The sequence below is a fragment of the Blastomyces dermatitidis genome (genome assembly GCF_000003525.1).
Source record: "Blastomyces dermatitidis ER-3 genomic scaffold supercont1.3, whole genome shotgun sequence".
Classification (NCBI taxonomy): domain Eukaryota; kingdom Fungi; phylum Ascomycota; class Eurotiomycetes; order Onygenales; family Ajellomycetaceae; genus Blastomyces; species Blastomyces dermatitidis.
The window spans coordinates 4626552-4641912 of record NW_025544776.1 but is presented as its reverse complement, the minus strand read 5'-3'; the positions used below and the strand labels follow the sequence as shown (position 1 = coordinate 4641912).

The 15361-nt window shown below is 43.6% G+C and overlaps 3 protein-coding genes across 6 annotated transcripts; all 3 read left to right on the top strand.

Moving 5' to 3' along the window:
* Positions 1 to 2556: 2556 nt before the first annotated feature.
* BDCG_03251 (serine/threonine protein kinase) lies at positions 2557 to 3854 on the top strand (the record flags this gene model as incomplete). The annotated part of the gene is made up of 4 exons (XM_045418858.1): positions 2557 to 3172; positions 3303 to 3307; positions 3418 to 3629; positions 3764 to 3854. 4 exons carry the CDS (start codon positions 2557 to 2559, stop codon positions 3852 to 3854), a joined length of 924 nt encoding a protein of 307 aa, XP_045280365.1.
* A 3279-nt stretch (positions 3855 to 7133) lies between these two features.
* Positions 7134 to 12671, top strand: BDCG_03249 (osomolarity two-component system, phosphorelay intermediate protein YPD1). 4 transcript variants are annotated; one of them, XM_045418855.1, is made up of 5 exons: positions 7134 to 8483; positions 8564 to 9135; positions 9749 to 10261; positions 10379 to 10590; positions 10992 to 12660. In XM_045418855.1, the coding sequence occupies exons 3-5, from the start codon at positions 10172 to 10174 to the stop codon at positions 11248 to 11250; spliced, it is 561 nt and encodes a 186-aa protein (XP_045280362.1). In that variant the 5' UTR covers positions 7134 to 8483; positions 8564 to 9135; positions 9749 to 10171; the 3' UTR covers positions 11251 to 12660. The 4 variants fall into 4 exon arrangements, with proteins under 4 accessions (XP_045280362.1, XP_045280361.1, XP_045280364.1 ...); XM_045418857.1 differs by having other exon boundaries at positions 8252 to 8301; positions 9029 to 9135; XM_045418854.1 differs by having other exon boundaries at positions 7134 to 9135.
* Positions 12672 to 13411: 740 nt separating this feature from the next.
* BDCG_03248 (uncharacterized protein) lies at positions 13412 to 14846 on the top strand. Its single transcript, XM_045418853.1, has 3 exons — positions 13412 to 14000; positions 14076 to 14473; positions 14587 to 14846. Exons 1-3 carry the CDS (start codon positions 13638 to 13640, stop codon positions 14645 to 14647), a joined length of 822 nt encoding a protein of 273 aa, XP_045275332.1. The 5' UTR covers positions 13412 to 13637; the 3' UTR covers positions 14648 to 14846.
* Positions 14847 to 15361: the final 515 nt, after the last annotated feature.

The following is a 15361-nucleotide window of genomic DNA, read 5'->3' as shown; positions in this document are numbered from 1 at the left end:
TAAAAAAGGAATAATTTTAGTAAGTTAATGGAGGCCATGGATGGGGCTCTGGCTGGGCTAGTTCGGGGGGACTAAGTTGGGTTCCTGCACGGTGACGGAATTGATCCACACACATCCACCTCCACTGAACTAGGTTTTGGATGTTTTAGATGTTTGGGAATTATATCTCGGAATGAATGAGGCTTTTTCGTGGGCATTGGAAAAGAAAAAAAAAAAAAGAAGGGGGGTGGGTGTGGGTTGAAGAAGAGATATATATATATATATTTACCGATCTCGGGATAAGAATTGTTTGCTTTTCTTCACGTTCCTCTTTATTTTCCCGGGCAGTCTCCCCTCTCTCCTCTCCTCTCGCTACAAGCGCTGGATGCGACACAAAAAAGAAGTGTGCGAATAGTAGCGGTGATAGTGGTGTTGGTGGTGGTGATAGTGGTGTTGGGGGAGTGGTATATCTCCTCTATCCCATTTGTCACCATTTCCCATAACTTCTTTCAATATTATTCCCCCCCCCAATTCATAAGCCAACCAGCCAGTAAGCCAGAGCAGGCCTGGACTCATCGAACCAACCACCAGGAACTATTTATTATCTATTATTATTATTATTGGGGAAGAAAACACTCTACTCTACCCAGCCGGAAGGGATATATACATCACCCCCTGCCGGGCCGGGTTCCTGATGGGATGACCGTCTCCATCCCACCTATCCCATCCCACACAACAGTTGGCAAATCACAAATCACACAATTGAATTTTACCTAGGCAGGGTAGGGGCCGGGGCGGGGGGAATGGCAAGGAAGAGGGAGAGAAGAGAGGAAGAGGATGCGGTGAGAGATATGATGAAATGCACCAATGCCATTCCCCTCACCCCTCCATGAAAAAAAAAAAAAGTAGAATAAAAACAATAATAGAAATGAAAAATATGAAGAGAGCTAGAGAAATGCAACCCAACTCATACAGAAACATTTTTTCCTCTCTCATTTTTTCTTTCCTCTCTCAGTTTTTCTTTCCCCTCTCAATTATGATTGAATAATGATTCAAACATCAACTGGGATGGTGGAATTTTACAGAATGATGGAGAAATGAAGAGAGCTGCCTCACCTCAACAGCAATGCGTTTCGTATTATTTATTCTCTTATTACAGGTCTAGGGCGGCGGTGATGAATGAGTCTGTCCGGGCCTTGACTAAGGCTGGGCTGGTTTTCTATTTCCGCCGTTTTTTTTTTTTTTTTTTTTTTTTTTTTTTCTGTTTTCCCTTGTGAAGGCAGTAATGATGATATTTTATCAAAAGTATAAATATTTGAAAGCTGTGTGTCAGCTTACATGCATCTTCTCAATAATAATGTTCTTAGAAAGTTCATAGTAATGCAAACTTCTCTGTGAAGATAGTTTGAAATAAGAGAAGATCAACAGGTAAGAATGTTCTTTAAAACTTGCTCATGAAGAGAAAGGAATAAGACAAAAGAAAAAGACTTTCCTCTTCAAAAATAAAAATAAATATGGAGAAAGGTTTTGTGGGGTGTCCACCCTCCGTACCGTACCGTACCATAACTACGTGATAAATACGAGACGAGAACTGGCGGCGGCGGCCATGTCATCGTTGAGAATAATTTGCGGAGCGAAGCGAAGCTAGACTAGCCAGTGGGACCATGAATTTCATACTTGGTCTCATTTGGTCTGATCTCATACATTTCTTGATGTGAGTCTCACCAGGACCTACTACCAGCTTCCTGGGTGTTCTGACCTTTGAGAATGATGTACAGAGGAAGAGCCCAGCCTGACGCGTTGACTGACTCAATATGTAGTAGCTTTGCTCGTCCATAGTGCTCCGCACTAGTAATAATCTTTGTCATTGCACAGAGCCCCATTGCAAATCCAGTCTCATCAAAGTTGTAGATATCTTCAAGAGTAATCTCATATTGAGTAAGAGTATCCTCCAAAGTCTTAAACCACTCCCAAATAACCCTAATATCTTCTTCACATTTCGCCCGCTCGTGATTGTAACATCTTGAATAACAGCATTGAAGCTCTGTACAGCACTTTATTAGGTTTGAGACCCAGTTCTTGCCAACTGGTGGAGGAGAGATTGCCGGTGATCGCGTAGAGAGAAGATGATTAGCCATATTCTCAACAAAAGCCGGCTGGGGGCAGTAATCCTCATTTATCTAGATTTAGGACCCATTGAACTAGCATATCCTCTTCAGTCTGAGTCAATTTTTGTGTGAATTTGCACGTAAATTCACCCGTGCAGGTCGACCATTGCGTCGATAGGATAAAGTAGAATATGACACATTATATAGACATGCAGCTTCCGCGAATTGTCATAATTTCTCGCTTTTTAAGAGCATTAATTGCAGGCTCTATTCTTCCCTCTCTCTCTAGAGAATTTCTCTTATTTTTCTTGCGAATTGGTGGCATAATTACGCGTTGAATGGTGGGCGTTCGTTAATGAGCTGGTAGAGGATTTTGGTGTTGCGCTCGCTACGTTATTAACTAACGGTTTCTTGCTGAGTCATCAGCATCAGGACGACAAAATGGAAATCAAACCAACTGTCAATCATCATGGAACAAATCACATATGGTGCAAGCAGCGGTATCTTTAAGATCGAAAAACCTACTATTCTCAAGTGCCCTTTCCCCGGCTTTGAAGATGACCTGCGCTGTGAACAACGAGCCTATGAGCTGCTGGGTCGACATCCACGGATAGCCCACTACTACGGTCGCTTTAACAACGTCGGGTGCGAGCTGGAATACTACCGGAACGGCTGCATCGACAAGATAATGACAACAATGCACGGAGAACTACCATATCTCAAATGGGCGGAACAGATCGCTGAAGCGCTGGTCTTCATGCACAGCAAGGGCATCATCCACTGTGACCTGCGAACACCTAATATCCTTGTTACCGATACCTTCGACATCGCCCCCGCCGACTTTGCCTCGTGCTGTATAGATGGGGTGAAGGTGTCTACAGTGACAAACATAGCTAGATACCGCCCGCCCAGCTGGGAGAATTATAAAGAATATAAAGTTTCCCTTCAGAATGACTTCTTTGTGTTTGGCAGTGTGGTTTATTTTTTGATTACACATGAAGCACCCTATAAAGATTTAGAAGATCATGAAGCTATTAAGCTTTATACGGTGGGGAAATTTCCCGATGTTTCTAGGTGGCCATTAGGTACTGTGATGAATAAGTGTTGGCGCGGAGAATACTCTACTACTTCACACCTGTTGAAAGACATCCATCAGTGCACCTCCTTGCCTCTTCATTTGAAATGGTGGTTTGCTGACATGTTCTTCTCCTATAGGTCGTGTGAGATAAGAATCACGTTCTGAGCTCATATTTTCAAGCTGTATCTGTTTCATTATTCAAAGCTTCACTGGTGGCGCACGCTTCCGCGATCTTTGCCCTTTTGAAGATAGCCCGCAGCTCATAAATTTCGGCGACTGGCTGCTGTGGCGCCGGCTCAGCTATCACCTCTATCCATCTTTCCCGGCCGTGCTTATGGTGAACTACAGAATGAAACAACGCAAGAGTGCGCTGAAATCCGAACAATGGCTGGTCTTTCACTAGGTGAATTTCAAGAGAACGACCTTCCAAACCAATGGAGCCATCAGGAATCACAAAGCAAAAGGTCGGAGCGACTTACACTAGTTGGCATAGTCGAACCGTTACAAACAAAAGGACCGAGGATATCACGGAGGCATTTAATCGCAACGAGTGGGCATATCTCACGAAACCTCTACTATGACTTGTGCGACTCCCTAGGACGACAAGTCTTAATCAAATGAGGGAGACGCGTATAGCTGAACCCGCCGCTGTCACGATGGCATTTGCAGCCCCAGAGGGCGTGACATAATGTTAATCCATATACATGAAAGGGATATCATGATCAACCATAAGGTGGCTTCTCCTAGCGGCTCATTAAGGGCCCTTGGTAGGCAGGTGAGGGGAGCCTTGCTTGATAGTGTCCTCATCTTTCTCCTCAGGGGGGAACCGTATATCACCGGAGAAACCGAGCTACTAGCCCATGGCACTGCGATGCCTTCTCCTCTTCTACTGTGCGCAACCACAACCCGAACGATACCTACCCCTCTTGTCTCCTCACCATGATTCGCCTTGCGACAGCTGTGGAGAGGATGATAGTACTGCATGAGTTCTATTTTCAGATTTCGTCTCCGGACTTCGTTCGCTGCTGCGCCGTGCTTCAATACCTGTAGAGTGCAGTTTAACAGCACATTACCAAACACCCAAAACACAACAAGTTGCCGGGCTATATTCATACTAGCACTGTAGCCAAAGCATTTCCTATCCAATAACTCTTGATATAGCCAGTGATATCTCGACAACATAATGCACAGGTCTGCATCAGGAGGGATGCATCCTGGGCAAAACCTATATCCGCACAGGAGGGTTTTCCACTCTGAAGGGATGGTATAACATATTGGACATTGACAGCGATGTGCTGGAGAGCAGCCCAAGACAAACACCCCGCGACTGCCCCCAATCCCTTGGTATAAATAGAGGGCCCCCTCCCCCTCCAGGACCGTCTTCCTTTTCACTTCTAAACATAACCCAAGCGCCCCCGGTCCTGGTTAGCAGCCGGGGCAGTATCCCGCATCCTGATATGCAATCCGGTGACCTCTTCTTCGGTCGTTGGGTATAGCTTCCCAGAGTATGAGGCTCTGTTCGATGACCTAGCGCTCCCTGATCCACGACATCACGGCCACTGAAGAAATGCAAAATACCCAACTTGAAACAGCCCTGGGAAGATTTTTCTCCCAGCCGGGCCTTGTTATGTGCTGGTATTGGCTGGTATTGGGATAGGCGAAATTCACACAGTATTTGAAGCAGGGTCCGCGAAGGTCAGGGCGCTGGAAGGAGAAGTGCGGCACCTGAAGGAGCGGAACACCGAGCTAGAAACCAAGCACCGTGCAGAACTGAGCAGGAGAAAAGAGGAGATTCTCAGACTTGAGGCTGAGGTCATCTAGCTGGAATATCGCTGTCAATGTCCAATATGGGAGATTATCATGCAATTGCTGTAAAAGTGCTATGGTTAGAAGTGGCCCGTTGACTGTCATAAAGACAACAACAATTGTCATAAAACAAGAGCTGTTTCTTGACAAAAACAGTCTATTTGAGCTCCATCCTCACAAAGATTGTCATAAAACGATTGTTAAGACTCAGAATATGGCTGTTCGATGAAATCTTGTTGTATGATGTGATGTGTACAATGATCGGAATGATCAACTAAAAGAGTGTAGATTGTATTGTATATTGTCTATGAAGTCTAGGGCTCGAGAAGAGCCTGAATACAAAGAAGGGGGAGATGAAATCTCTACGAGACGATAAACCTAATGTAGACCGGATAAACTAAGCACGCCAATAATGGTCTTCAACTAGGGAATGCAAATGAATGAGCCAGGCCTGACGGACTGTGCTGTCGGGCAGTCTCAACACCTGTATTTCCTCCTGTATAATCAAACACTTGGCCTGTATTTAACATCATGCAAGGACTCATCATAAGCTCTGCTTGCATATGAGTATAATGGAAGAATAAATAGTAATAATAATAATAATGCATAGTAGCAACAAAACATGTTGAACATGTAATCGCACTCTTTTGTGTGCCAGGAAGATCAATCAACTCTTTTCAGCTTCTGAGATTTGACTCAAAATAATGAGCTGCAAAATCAAATGACTCTCTTCCTCTTCACTCTTGCCTTCACTCTTGCCTTCACCTGCCTTCACCTGGCTTCACCTTTCTTTCCCAACCTCTCCAATTCAGGGGGGGGGTGAGTGGGGATTTATTAAAGCAGCCTGCCTTCAGGGCGAATCCGGACCTAGTTGTAAACAGGAATTTCATCGAGTCCAAATCTTTTGATGGCTTTTAGAGGTAGCTGGATATATCTGCTGTAAGAAGGCATACTATACTGTGCATCTGCATTATTGATCTTGCAGCACTTAGAGAGCTGTTATTTTATAAATGAAGCCTTTTTTTTTTGATCCCTTCTAACTTTTTCTATATTTGCTTCGCTCTCTTTTTCCCTCATAAGACGCAATATCAATGTTTGAAGAAACCTGACTTACTCACCCTCTTTTCTCCATTGAAGAGAGAGAGTCAGCGCAAGTAACTTAGTTATTCTTTCTTCATTCTCATACATACCTCATCAATTTCTGCTAATCTTTTCTTTTTCTCTTTTTCTTTTTCTTTTTCTTTTCTTTTTTTTTTTCTTTTCTTTTTTTTTTTTTTTTTTTTTTTTTTTTTTTTTTTGATTCCTCTCTCCCTCATGTGTGGGTGTGCGTGTATATATATATATATATATATGTGTGAACCCTTGTTTGGGCAGGCAACACTGCTACTTGCCACCATCCCACTATTATTATTTACTAGCATCTGGCGAGAACGTGGAATGTCATAGCAACCACTACTAACTATGTTAGTGGAAGTAAGCAGCAGCGGCGATGAGCTGGTGATCGGCGCTGTGCATGCATGCTCCTGTTACGTCAGTGGGTGGATTAACTAACTTAGTTATTCAGATTGAACATCAAAAAAGGTCGAGTTAACTAATAACTAACTAGTTGGCCCGCATGGATTTTTGAAGGAGGGAGGGGGGAGGGAGAAAGAGAGAGAGGCGGTAAGAGAAAGAGAACTTCTTTTCTTGATAGTTATGTTAATATGTTCATTTTTCTTCATTTTCCTTTCCTCTCCATTTTCTTTTTCTCATTTCGCATTGCCCGCGGGCAATTCAGGTGCTGGTTTCCTTGTAACTTATACAGTACATGATGGGGTTTCAATTTATAATCAAAAATAAGTTAGTTAATAAAAAATATAGTTTTAAGGTTGTCAAAGGCAAACCTCGGAAACCTTCACAGAAGGGCCAATCAATCAAACATATCAATTCTAACTCAGCGATGCTTTTACAACGACAGGAAAGGTCAGAGAGCAGCTCTCTCTCTCTCCATCCCATCCCCCCACCCCCCCGCCTTATCATGGGCTTAGTTTTATTAGTGTCCTCGAACTTCGAACTTATGTACCGGAGGACTCCCCCGGTATAAAATGTATCCCCGAGGCTGTAAGCGGCTTTACTTAGCTAAGAGCCATTACATATATTCTCCCCTCCCCCCCCCCCCCCCCTGTTACTGTTAGTTTATCTATCGACCAAGAAATAGGGGTGGCCGTTTATGTCTGGAGTTTTCCTTTGGTGGATATACTGCACCGTTTACCTGCTAGAGGGGGTCTGGGCCTTGTAGTTGTATGTGCATGTAATGTACTGTACATGTACATTGTACTTTTCTTTTTCGTAGGTAGATAGTAGTAGGTAGGTAGTTATAGGAGAGAGAATCAATTGATTCATTCGCTCCCGTCAACAATAGAATTCTTCAGAAGACGATTCTCCCTTCGAAAAATTAACAAATAATTATACGGAAAGAAAGAAAGAAAGAAAGAAGGGAAATAAATGCCTCCGAAGAAGTATAAGGGGGGGAAGTTTAGAACCCAGCGTGACGGTGGTCGCCTACACTCATTACTATTGCGTGGAGATGATGTTGTGTTTTTATTTGAAAGAGAGTGTTCTGTTCTTTCTATCCCCACCGTCCTTTTTTTTTTTCCTTTTTTCCACACACTTCGCCGTTTTATTTTATTATATTTTTTATCTCTTCTTCTTCTTGCTCCCACCCAACCAACCAACCCCTCGGGCCATGTGCTGACTGACTTACTACTATCTGTCTATCCTACTTTCCTTTTGCTTTTTTTTTGCTTTTTCCCCGCGGGGCATTGTGTGTGGGAAAAAAAAAAAAAAAAAAAAAAAAACCGACAACCCGGTTCCCAATCTACGGGGATAAACAACATCTCCTAGCCGCCAGAACAAACCAAAATAAAAAATAACAAAGGGAACGAACGGGGACAGCATAACAATCGCAAGCAGGACACCAGAGAAAGAGATAATAATAAGTAGAGGTAACAGTCCAGTCCAGTGCAGTCCAGTCCGCAGCGTGTTAGCAAAGTTAGCATTGCATTGCATATTCCACCTTTTCTTAGACCGGGGGCTGCTGCTTGCTGCTGCTGCTATAAGCGCCACAACACCCCCCTCATTTCTTGTGTGCTGCCGCCGCCGCCAGTATCTTCAGACGCTCGAAAATTCCAAATTTCCCCGTAATAGACTGCGACTCCTTCTTTTCCCTTTTCTCTATCTAACTACTCTTGCTTCTTGCTTCTTCTGTCTCTCAATCTCCCCTTCTCTCTTCTTTAGTTAGTTACTCTGTTGGTGAGCTCTGGTGTGTAAAAGAAAAAAGGGCTGAATCAGGTGGGTTTCATACAAACTCAGCTTCTCTTTCTCTCCCCTCTTATTGATTGATTTATATTTATTTCCAATTTATTTGTTTTTTCTTCTCCGTCTCCGTCTCCGTCTCTCTCTCTCTCTCTCTCTCTCTTTCTCTTCCTTCAATTACACGGAGTGCTTCTCTCCCGCCATTCCCTACAGCTGTAGTAAGTCTTGTTTAGCCTTGGTTCTGTATTCACTTTTTTATTTGTATATTTTTTTACTTTTATTTTTTATTCCGCGCCAGATCAACACCTCGCCAGGACCTGAGCTTCGCTCTAAGATGACCTAGCTTCAAGCCCGTTCTGTCCCGCCCATCCCCCGCGCCCGTCGTTCAACTCCGTTTCCTCCTCCCCTGTCCTTACCACACATTCTTATATATATCAAACATCCAAGCATCACCAGCATCACCAGCATCACCAGCATCACCAGCGTCATCAGCATCATCATTCTTCAGGGTTCGTCACAATACAATCACCCACCCGGACATTTCTCTCTCTCAATGCACCACCACACCAAAGCTCCTCTCCTCCCCACCTCACAAACCAGCCGTCATTGATTAGATCTATTCACTGCACCACAAAAAAGAAAGAAGAAACAAAAATCCGCCTTTTTTGGAAGAGGTTTATACATATACATATATATATATATATATTATACATATATCATATGTTGCGGATGTGGGCTCACGGAAATATTTATACATATATAGTGTGACCTTTATATTTTTTGCCCTTGGAATTTGCTGCCCAGCTTGGCGCTTGCTCCGGCTTTAAAACTGCCAGAGAAAAAGCCTGGAAACTGGTTGCTGCAGGTAAAGTTAGTCCTCTCGGTTTCCCTTTTCCCTTTCCCCTTTTCCATTTTTCTTTATCATTCTTCTCTCCTTTTTCCCACCTCCCTTTCTACTATCTAGAAGAGGGGGGCATCGGGGTTCGTTGTGGGCATTCGGCGTTGTTCTAGCACAACCAAGAAACCGCCTGTCGGAGTTACAAAAATGAAACAGGGATAGATAGATATATTCTGGGTGACTTGTATAAAAACAAAAAACAAAAAGCCAAAAAAAAAAAAAAAAAAGAGGAGGATGTTGTTGTTGTTGTTGTTTGTTTGTTTTTGGTGGTGGAAAAGGATGAATATTGGCAGAGAGAGAGAGAGAGAGAGAGATTGTGTGTGTGTGTGTGTGTGTGTGTGAGATAGAGCTGTTTGGGCGATCGATCGAATCGCTCTCGGAGGGAGTTTTTGGCGCGGGGGGGGGGAGGGAATTCTAGACTGCTTCCTTCGTCTTGCCCCTCCTGGGCTGTGCTTTCGCCACGAAAATTCAATCACATTAATATTGTTTCGTCATTTTTCTAAACTTCTTCCTTTTTCCAAGCGAACTATTATTTACCTATTATTATTTCTCGATGGCTGACCCTTTGCTTGCTACATTACAAAGAACACGAAACCCAGAAAAGAACACTGTCCACTCTCGACTTCCTCCTCGGCTCCCAACTTACTCAACCTTGCATCCCTATCCTCCTACAAAAGCTATTTTTCGACGGAGCTAGTTCTCGTCAACATTTCACACCACGCCCTTCCCTTGCACCTCCGTTTCCTAATCGAATCCCAATAACGCGCTGGTCCTCGCCCACGCTACCTAATCTGCTCGATCACAGTCGAACTTTTAAATGCTGGAATAGGAAAAACTATTATACCTGCGGTATTCTGCGGCGGTCGCAATATAATTTTCACATCCGGTTTCCCCTCCGTGAGGGCCTTCTTTCCGCGGTGGGCTCCCAAGAAGCTCACTGTTCCTAGATAAAACCTTTTCTTTTTTTTTATATCTGTGTATCAGGCGAAGTCCTTGATAAACAAATAAATGCCATATTTGGCCTATCAGACCCCTTCGTCCGTTCGACTAAACCCCCCCTCCTTCTCGAACATGACGCCTTCAGCGACGGCACAGGTGGTATGTCAAATCAGATTACTCAGACCTCATTACTTACTTCCTTTGAATTTTCACTGTTTTCCTGCCCTTGGGGATCGCATATACATATCTCTAACCAACCACCCCCCGCACATATAGCCGCAGCAGCCGCAGCCACCGCAGCAGCCACCGCAGCAAACCGCCAACGACAAAGTGCCCGATCTAGCCTCACTGGGTGACCACATCGAAGAAACAACCTTCGAGCAAATTCTCGAGATGGATGAAGACTTTAAGCGTGAATTTAGTAGGGACTTAGTATACGGGTTTTTCGAACAGGCAGAAACTACATTTTCGGATATGAAGAAGGCAATGTGAGTTACAATCCTTGAGGAATAAAAACCCATTTTTCCGCGTGCGCCCCTCTTGTTTTGTTTTCCCCACCAGCACCACCACAGCACCACCACAGCACCCAAACCAGCGGTCCCCCCATTTGTTCTATCGCAACAAGTTCCTATGACGTCATATCCCCAACCAACCTCCTCCCCTTCAAACCGTTATGATGCCGATCTCCACCAATCAACCATCTTTCAGATGTATTTCCCGACTTGAGTACAAACCTTATCTCTTTCTGCTTTATTGTTGTTTTATCTTTAATAATTTCCATTATTTTTTTATTTTTGCTTTTATTTTATTTATTTTATTTCATTTTTTTCAAAAAGAAATTAATTTCTAACTATTTCCCCTTCCCTTCCTTCTCCTTTACGACCAACAGCAAGGAAAAAGACCTCTACAAAATCTACCAACTAGGCCACTTCCTCAAAGGCTCGTCGGCAACGCTAGGCCTCACAAAAGTGAAAGAGGCGTGCGAAAAGATCCAGAACCTCGGAGCGGGCAAGGACGAGTCCGGCACGGTCACCGAACCCAATAAGGAAGTCTCGCTGAAGAATATCGAGAAGACACTGAATGAAACCGAGAAAGATTACAAGGATGCCGTCGTGCGGTTGAAAAGGTTTTATGGCGAGAAGGTTTAAAAAAAAAAAAAGGAGTCTGATATCTACTCTACTTTTATAATAATAATGAGGGGCCATGGGACGGAGAGTGGAAGGAGATGGGGCTACATGGTTTGGAAGGACTGAACGATATGAAGAGCTTTTCTGGTCTATGGAACTAGAATGCTTTTAATTGAGAGAGAAGAAATGTGCGGAGGTTTGGAAGGGAGGGAAATATAATCACATAATGGACTAAATTGTCTTGTGATGTCTTCATTACTTTTTTTTTTCTTTTCTTGTCTTTCTTTTATTTTCATTTGTTAATTAATTCTCTTGTTATTACTTCTCATTGTTTCTTTTTTATTTCTTCTCTTCTTCTCTTCTTCTTCTTCTTCTTCTCCTTCTTCTCCTTCTCCCTCCCTTCTGGAATTCTCTCTCAGGGGCGTTGATATATTTTTACACATGCCATTTTGTTTTCTATATATATTCTTTTCTTTTTTTCAGTTTTTCAATTTAAAAAAAAAAAAAAAAGAATCTATCTTCTTCATGTACCCTTTGAGTTCCCTTTCTCCTATTTTCTCCTCTTCTCTCTTCCCCTCCCCCTCTCCCGCTCCTCTCTTCTCTCTCCCCCTCTCTTCATCTCCTACTTAACTTCCCCCTTCTCTCTTCCTCTTCTTCTCCATACAACTTCTTGATACCACGCAAGCCATGTCCTGTTCCTGTTATATCATACCCAATCACATCACGTTATATATGCCTGTCTCACTCTCCGCCCCCCCCCGCTCTTCTCTCATCCTCTTTCCTCCCCCTCAGTGTTCCGCGTATATATAAATACTTTCAAAAAAGAAAATCTTCCGCGCGCATCTTTTGCAACCTCATTATTCATCTATTTCATTTTCATCACTTCTCATCATCAAAATCAAAATTAAAATAAAAGCCTGTCTTTGATGTTTTAATTTATTTTCTCATTTTTGTTTTCTTCTTCTTTCTCTTTCAAAATTTTTTTTATTTTTTTTTATTTTTTTTTATTTTTTTTTTTAACTTCTTGTGTCATCACTTATTTTCTTCTCTTTCTCTTTCTCTTTCCGTATTGTTATATTTTCTTGTCTTTGGCACTGTGATTCTTGTGTAAGAGGTGTGAGTGAGTGATTGAATGTAAAGAATGAGATAAAGTAAGTGAGAATGTGCTGAAAAAAGAAAGCTATAACATGGCATAAAGAGGTGAAGTCAGTGGTCACAATGTGTGTAGAGAGAGAAAGAGAGAGAGGTCTGATATATATTGAAAATATCACTCATATCAAATCATTCTCTTTATACTTCATATAAAGAAAGAGCTAGTTACATCAGAAGCAACTTTTTATAAGAGTTGAATTATAGTATTGATTTCTTCTTCTCTTCTGTAGTTTATCATATCTGTGAAGAAAATCACTAGAGCCTTGAATATCAATAGAGGAGGTTCAACAACAATAATGTATGTGTAGGCTACTGGGGCAAAAGAGCTCGATCACCACCAGCGCCTGCTGGTAGAAGGGCCGACCAACCGCGGGACCCCCAACACCCCCCCTCGGACCAGCTACCACAGAGTACAGTACTTCCTCTCAGTGGCTCCTCTCAGTGGCTCCTCTTAGTGGCTCCTCTCAGTGAACTCACTCCTAGGGCTCATTCTTTCAAGGGCTCACTCCTAGGGCACACTCCTAGGATGTCTCTTGGCACTGTTAAAATGTCCAGGGTATTTGTTAGGAATTTTTAAGTCCATTCTGGGATCAAACCCATGCATGTTGACCACAGCGGGGCTCACGCTTAACGGTCTCATAACCTGTAGGCTACTGGGGCAAAAGAGCTCGATCACCACCAGCGCCTGCTGGTAGAAGGGCCGACCAACCGCGGGACCCCCAACAGTATGAACCTGTCAACATCCCCAGATATATCACGTGATCCATTCCGATGGAGTTTAGCCCGATACAGCCTAGTAGCAGCCCTTGTTTGATCCTATCCCGGTTTTCCTTCTTTGCCCAAAACACAAACCTTCCCGTTTGTTTGATATAATAATAAAGGGGATATCATATTTCTTCCTTTTTAATCTTTCGACCTCATTTTTGTCGCTATTATAAAATATCCCCCTCCTTCCCATTCCAGCCTCAAATAGAAAATTTCTAGAACTATCCACTGTATCTCGTCCCCCCCTTATGTAATAGTTGGCCTCTAGTTCGTGGTCGACAGGAAAAAAAGTCAAAGAAATAGAAGCGCGTTTTCGCTTCACCCCCCTTTTTCCGCCAGAACCGAAACTCAACGACGCAGGCTTGAAGGGAAAGAAAAGGATAAAAAAAATAAAAAAAAAATAGAGGAAGAGGTTATATTTCTCTTTATCTATTTATTCTTATTATTCTCATCCCTACTGTCTCCTCCTCACACTCACAACCACAACCACAATGCGTCTGTCATCATCAACAATTCTCCTCCTCCCAGCCCTGGCTGCGGCGCAAGATCAGATCCCACTCAGGGACCAGGTGCAAGGCTGGTTCAATAAGGTTAAATCGTTCCTCCCCACCGCTACCCCCGTGGTGAACTCCGCTGCCAATTCCGCCGCCGCCGCTGCCACCAGCGCTGCTGCTGGCTCCAAGGGAGGTGCTCCCAAGATCGTCAATAAGGAGGTTACCCCCATCACCGTCGCCAACTGGGAGTCGTTATTGGCTCCGAAGGATGACGGCCCAGGGCAGGAGTGGTTGATTTACGTTACTGGCGGGAATAAGACGTGCCATGGCCAGTGTAAGAAGGCGGATAAGGCGTGGGAGGTATGTGTGGCTGGCTTTTCGATATATAACTTATGGTAACTCTAGATATTAAGATACTAACGATACCCCCAATAGGCCGCCATCCCCCTCTTCTCCGCCGACGAAACCTCCCCCTCCCTCGCAAAAATCAACTGCGAAAACAACGGCCTCCTCTGTTCCATCCTCTCCGCCACCCCCGCCTCCGTCTGGCACTGGCAGGTCCCCGCGCGCAAACCAGGCCAGCCAAAACCAAAGACCCTCGTCCACATGTCGCGCGTGAACACCACCTCCGTCGACGCTGAGGCCATCTACAAGGTCCATTCCGAGAAGACTTGGGAGAACAAACCGGCGTTTGACGGCACGTTCCACCCCGTCGATGGAAAGCTGGCGCAGTACGGCCTTAGTGTGCCGTTTGGCTATGTGATGTATTACGTCGGTATGGTGCCTAGCTGGCTTATGATGGTCGGGATCAGCTTTATTAGTCGGACTTTCATGTAAGTTGTTTTTCATTCTTCCCAGCCAGCCCCTTGGAACCCAAAAACTTTTTCCTCTTCGATCTTTTAGGTACTGATGATGGTTTTTTTTTTTTTTTTTCCGTTTTGAATAGGAGCCGGAGAATGGGTCCCCCACGACCCCAGGCTGCTCCGCCCGCGGGTGCTGCGCAGTGAAAGAGCCAAAAGACCAAAAAGCCAAAACGAAAAATACAAACGAAATAACAAAAATGATATATAGATGTGTATGTGTATGAGTTGTTTTCTGTATGTGTTCGGTATAGCTCTGTATTACTGTTTTCTGTTTATTATATATTATTTATTACTATTACTACTACTATTTTATTTTATTATAACTACCGGTAGTTTTTTCCCCGCTTCTTTTTTTTTTTTTTTTTTTTTTTTTTTTTTTTTTTTTTTGATTCCGATTCGGACAGAATACTTGCTACTTTGTTAGAGATTGTTTATGGCTTGGGGTATGGTACATTGGAGTTTTTCTCTTTGGGATTTTTTCCATGATAATTATGGGGTTTCTTTTATTTATAGATATGGGTTACTTGCAGCTATGGACATGACTGAAATAGAGTATGGCATGGAGGCCGATAGTGGCCAAAAATCTCTTCAAGCTTCGTGGAATATCCTAAGAGCATTTTGGATCATTCTCATTCTCTCCTCATCCCCCTCCAAACCAGATGTCCCCAGTTATCCAAGCGAAAAGTAAACGGCCGAATTGAATAATTATATATGTTGGCAAGTCATGGTTTTTCCCTAACCTCATCAGCCGACGGCCAAAAGAAATCGGTAAAGGGAGGTGGAATATGACGCCCTCAGCAGGAACCCGGCCACCTCACCGAATTCACCAACCCGCCGAAACGGGGAGGGAGCTCAAGG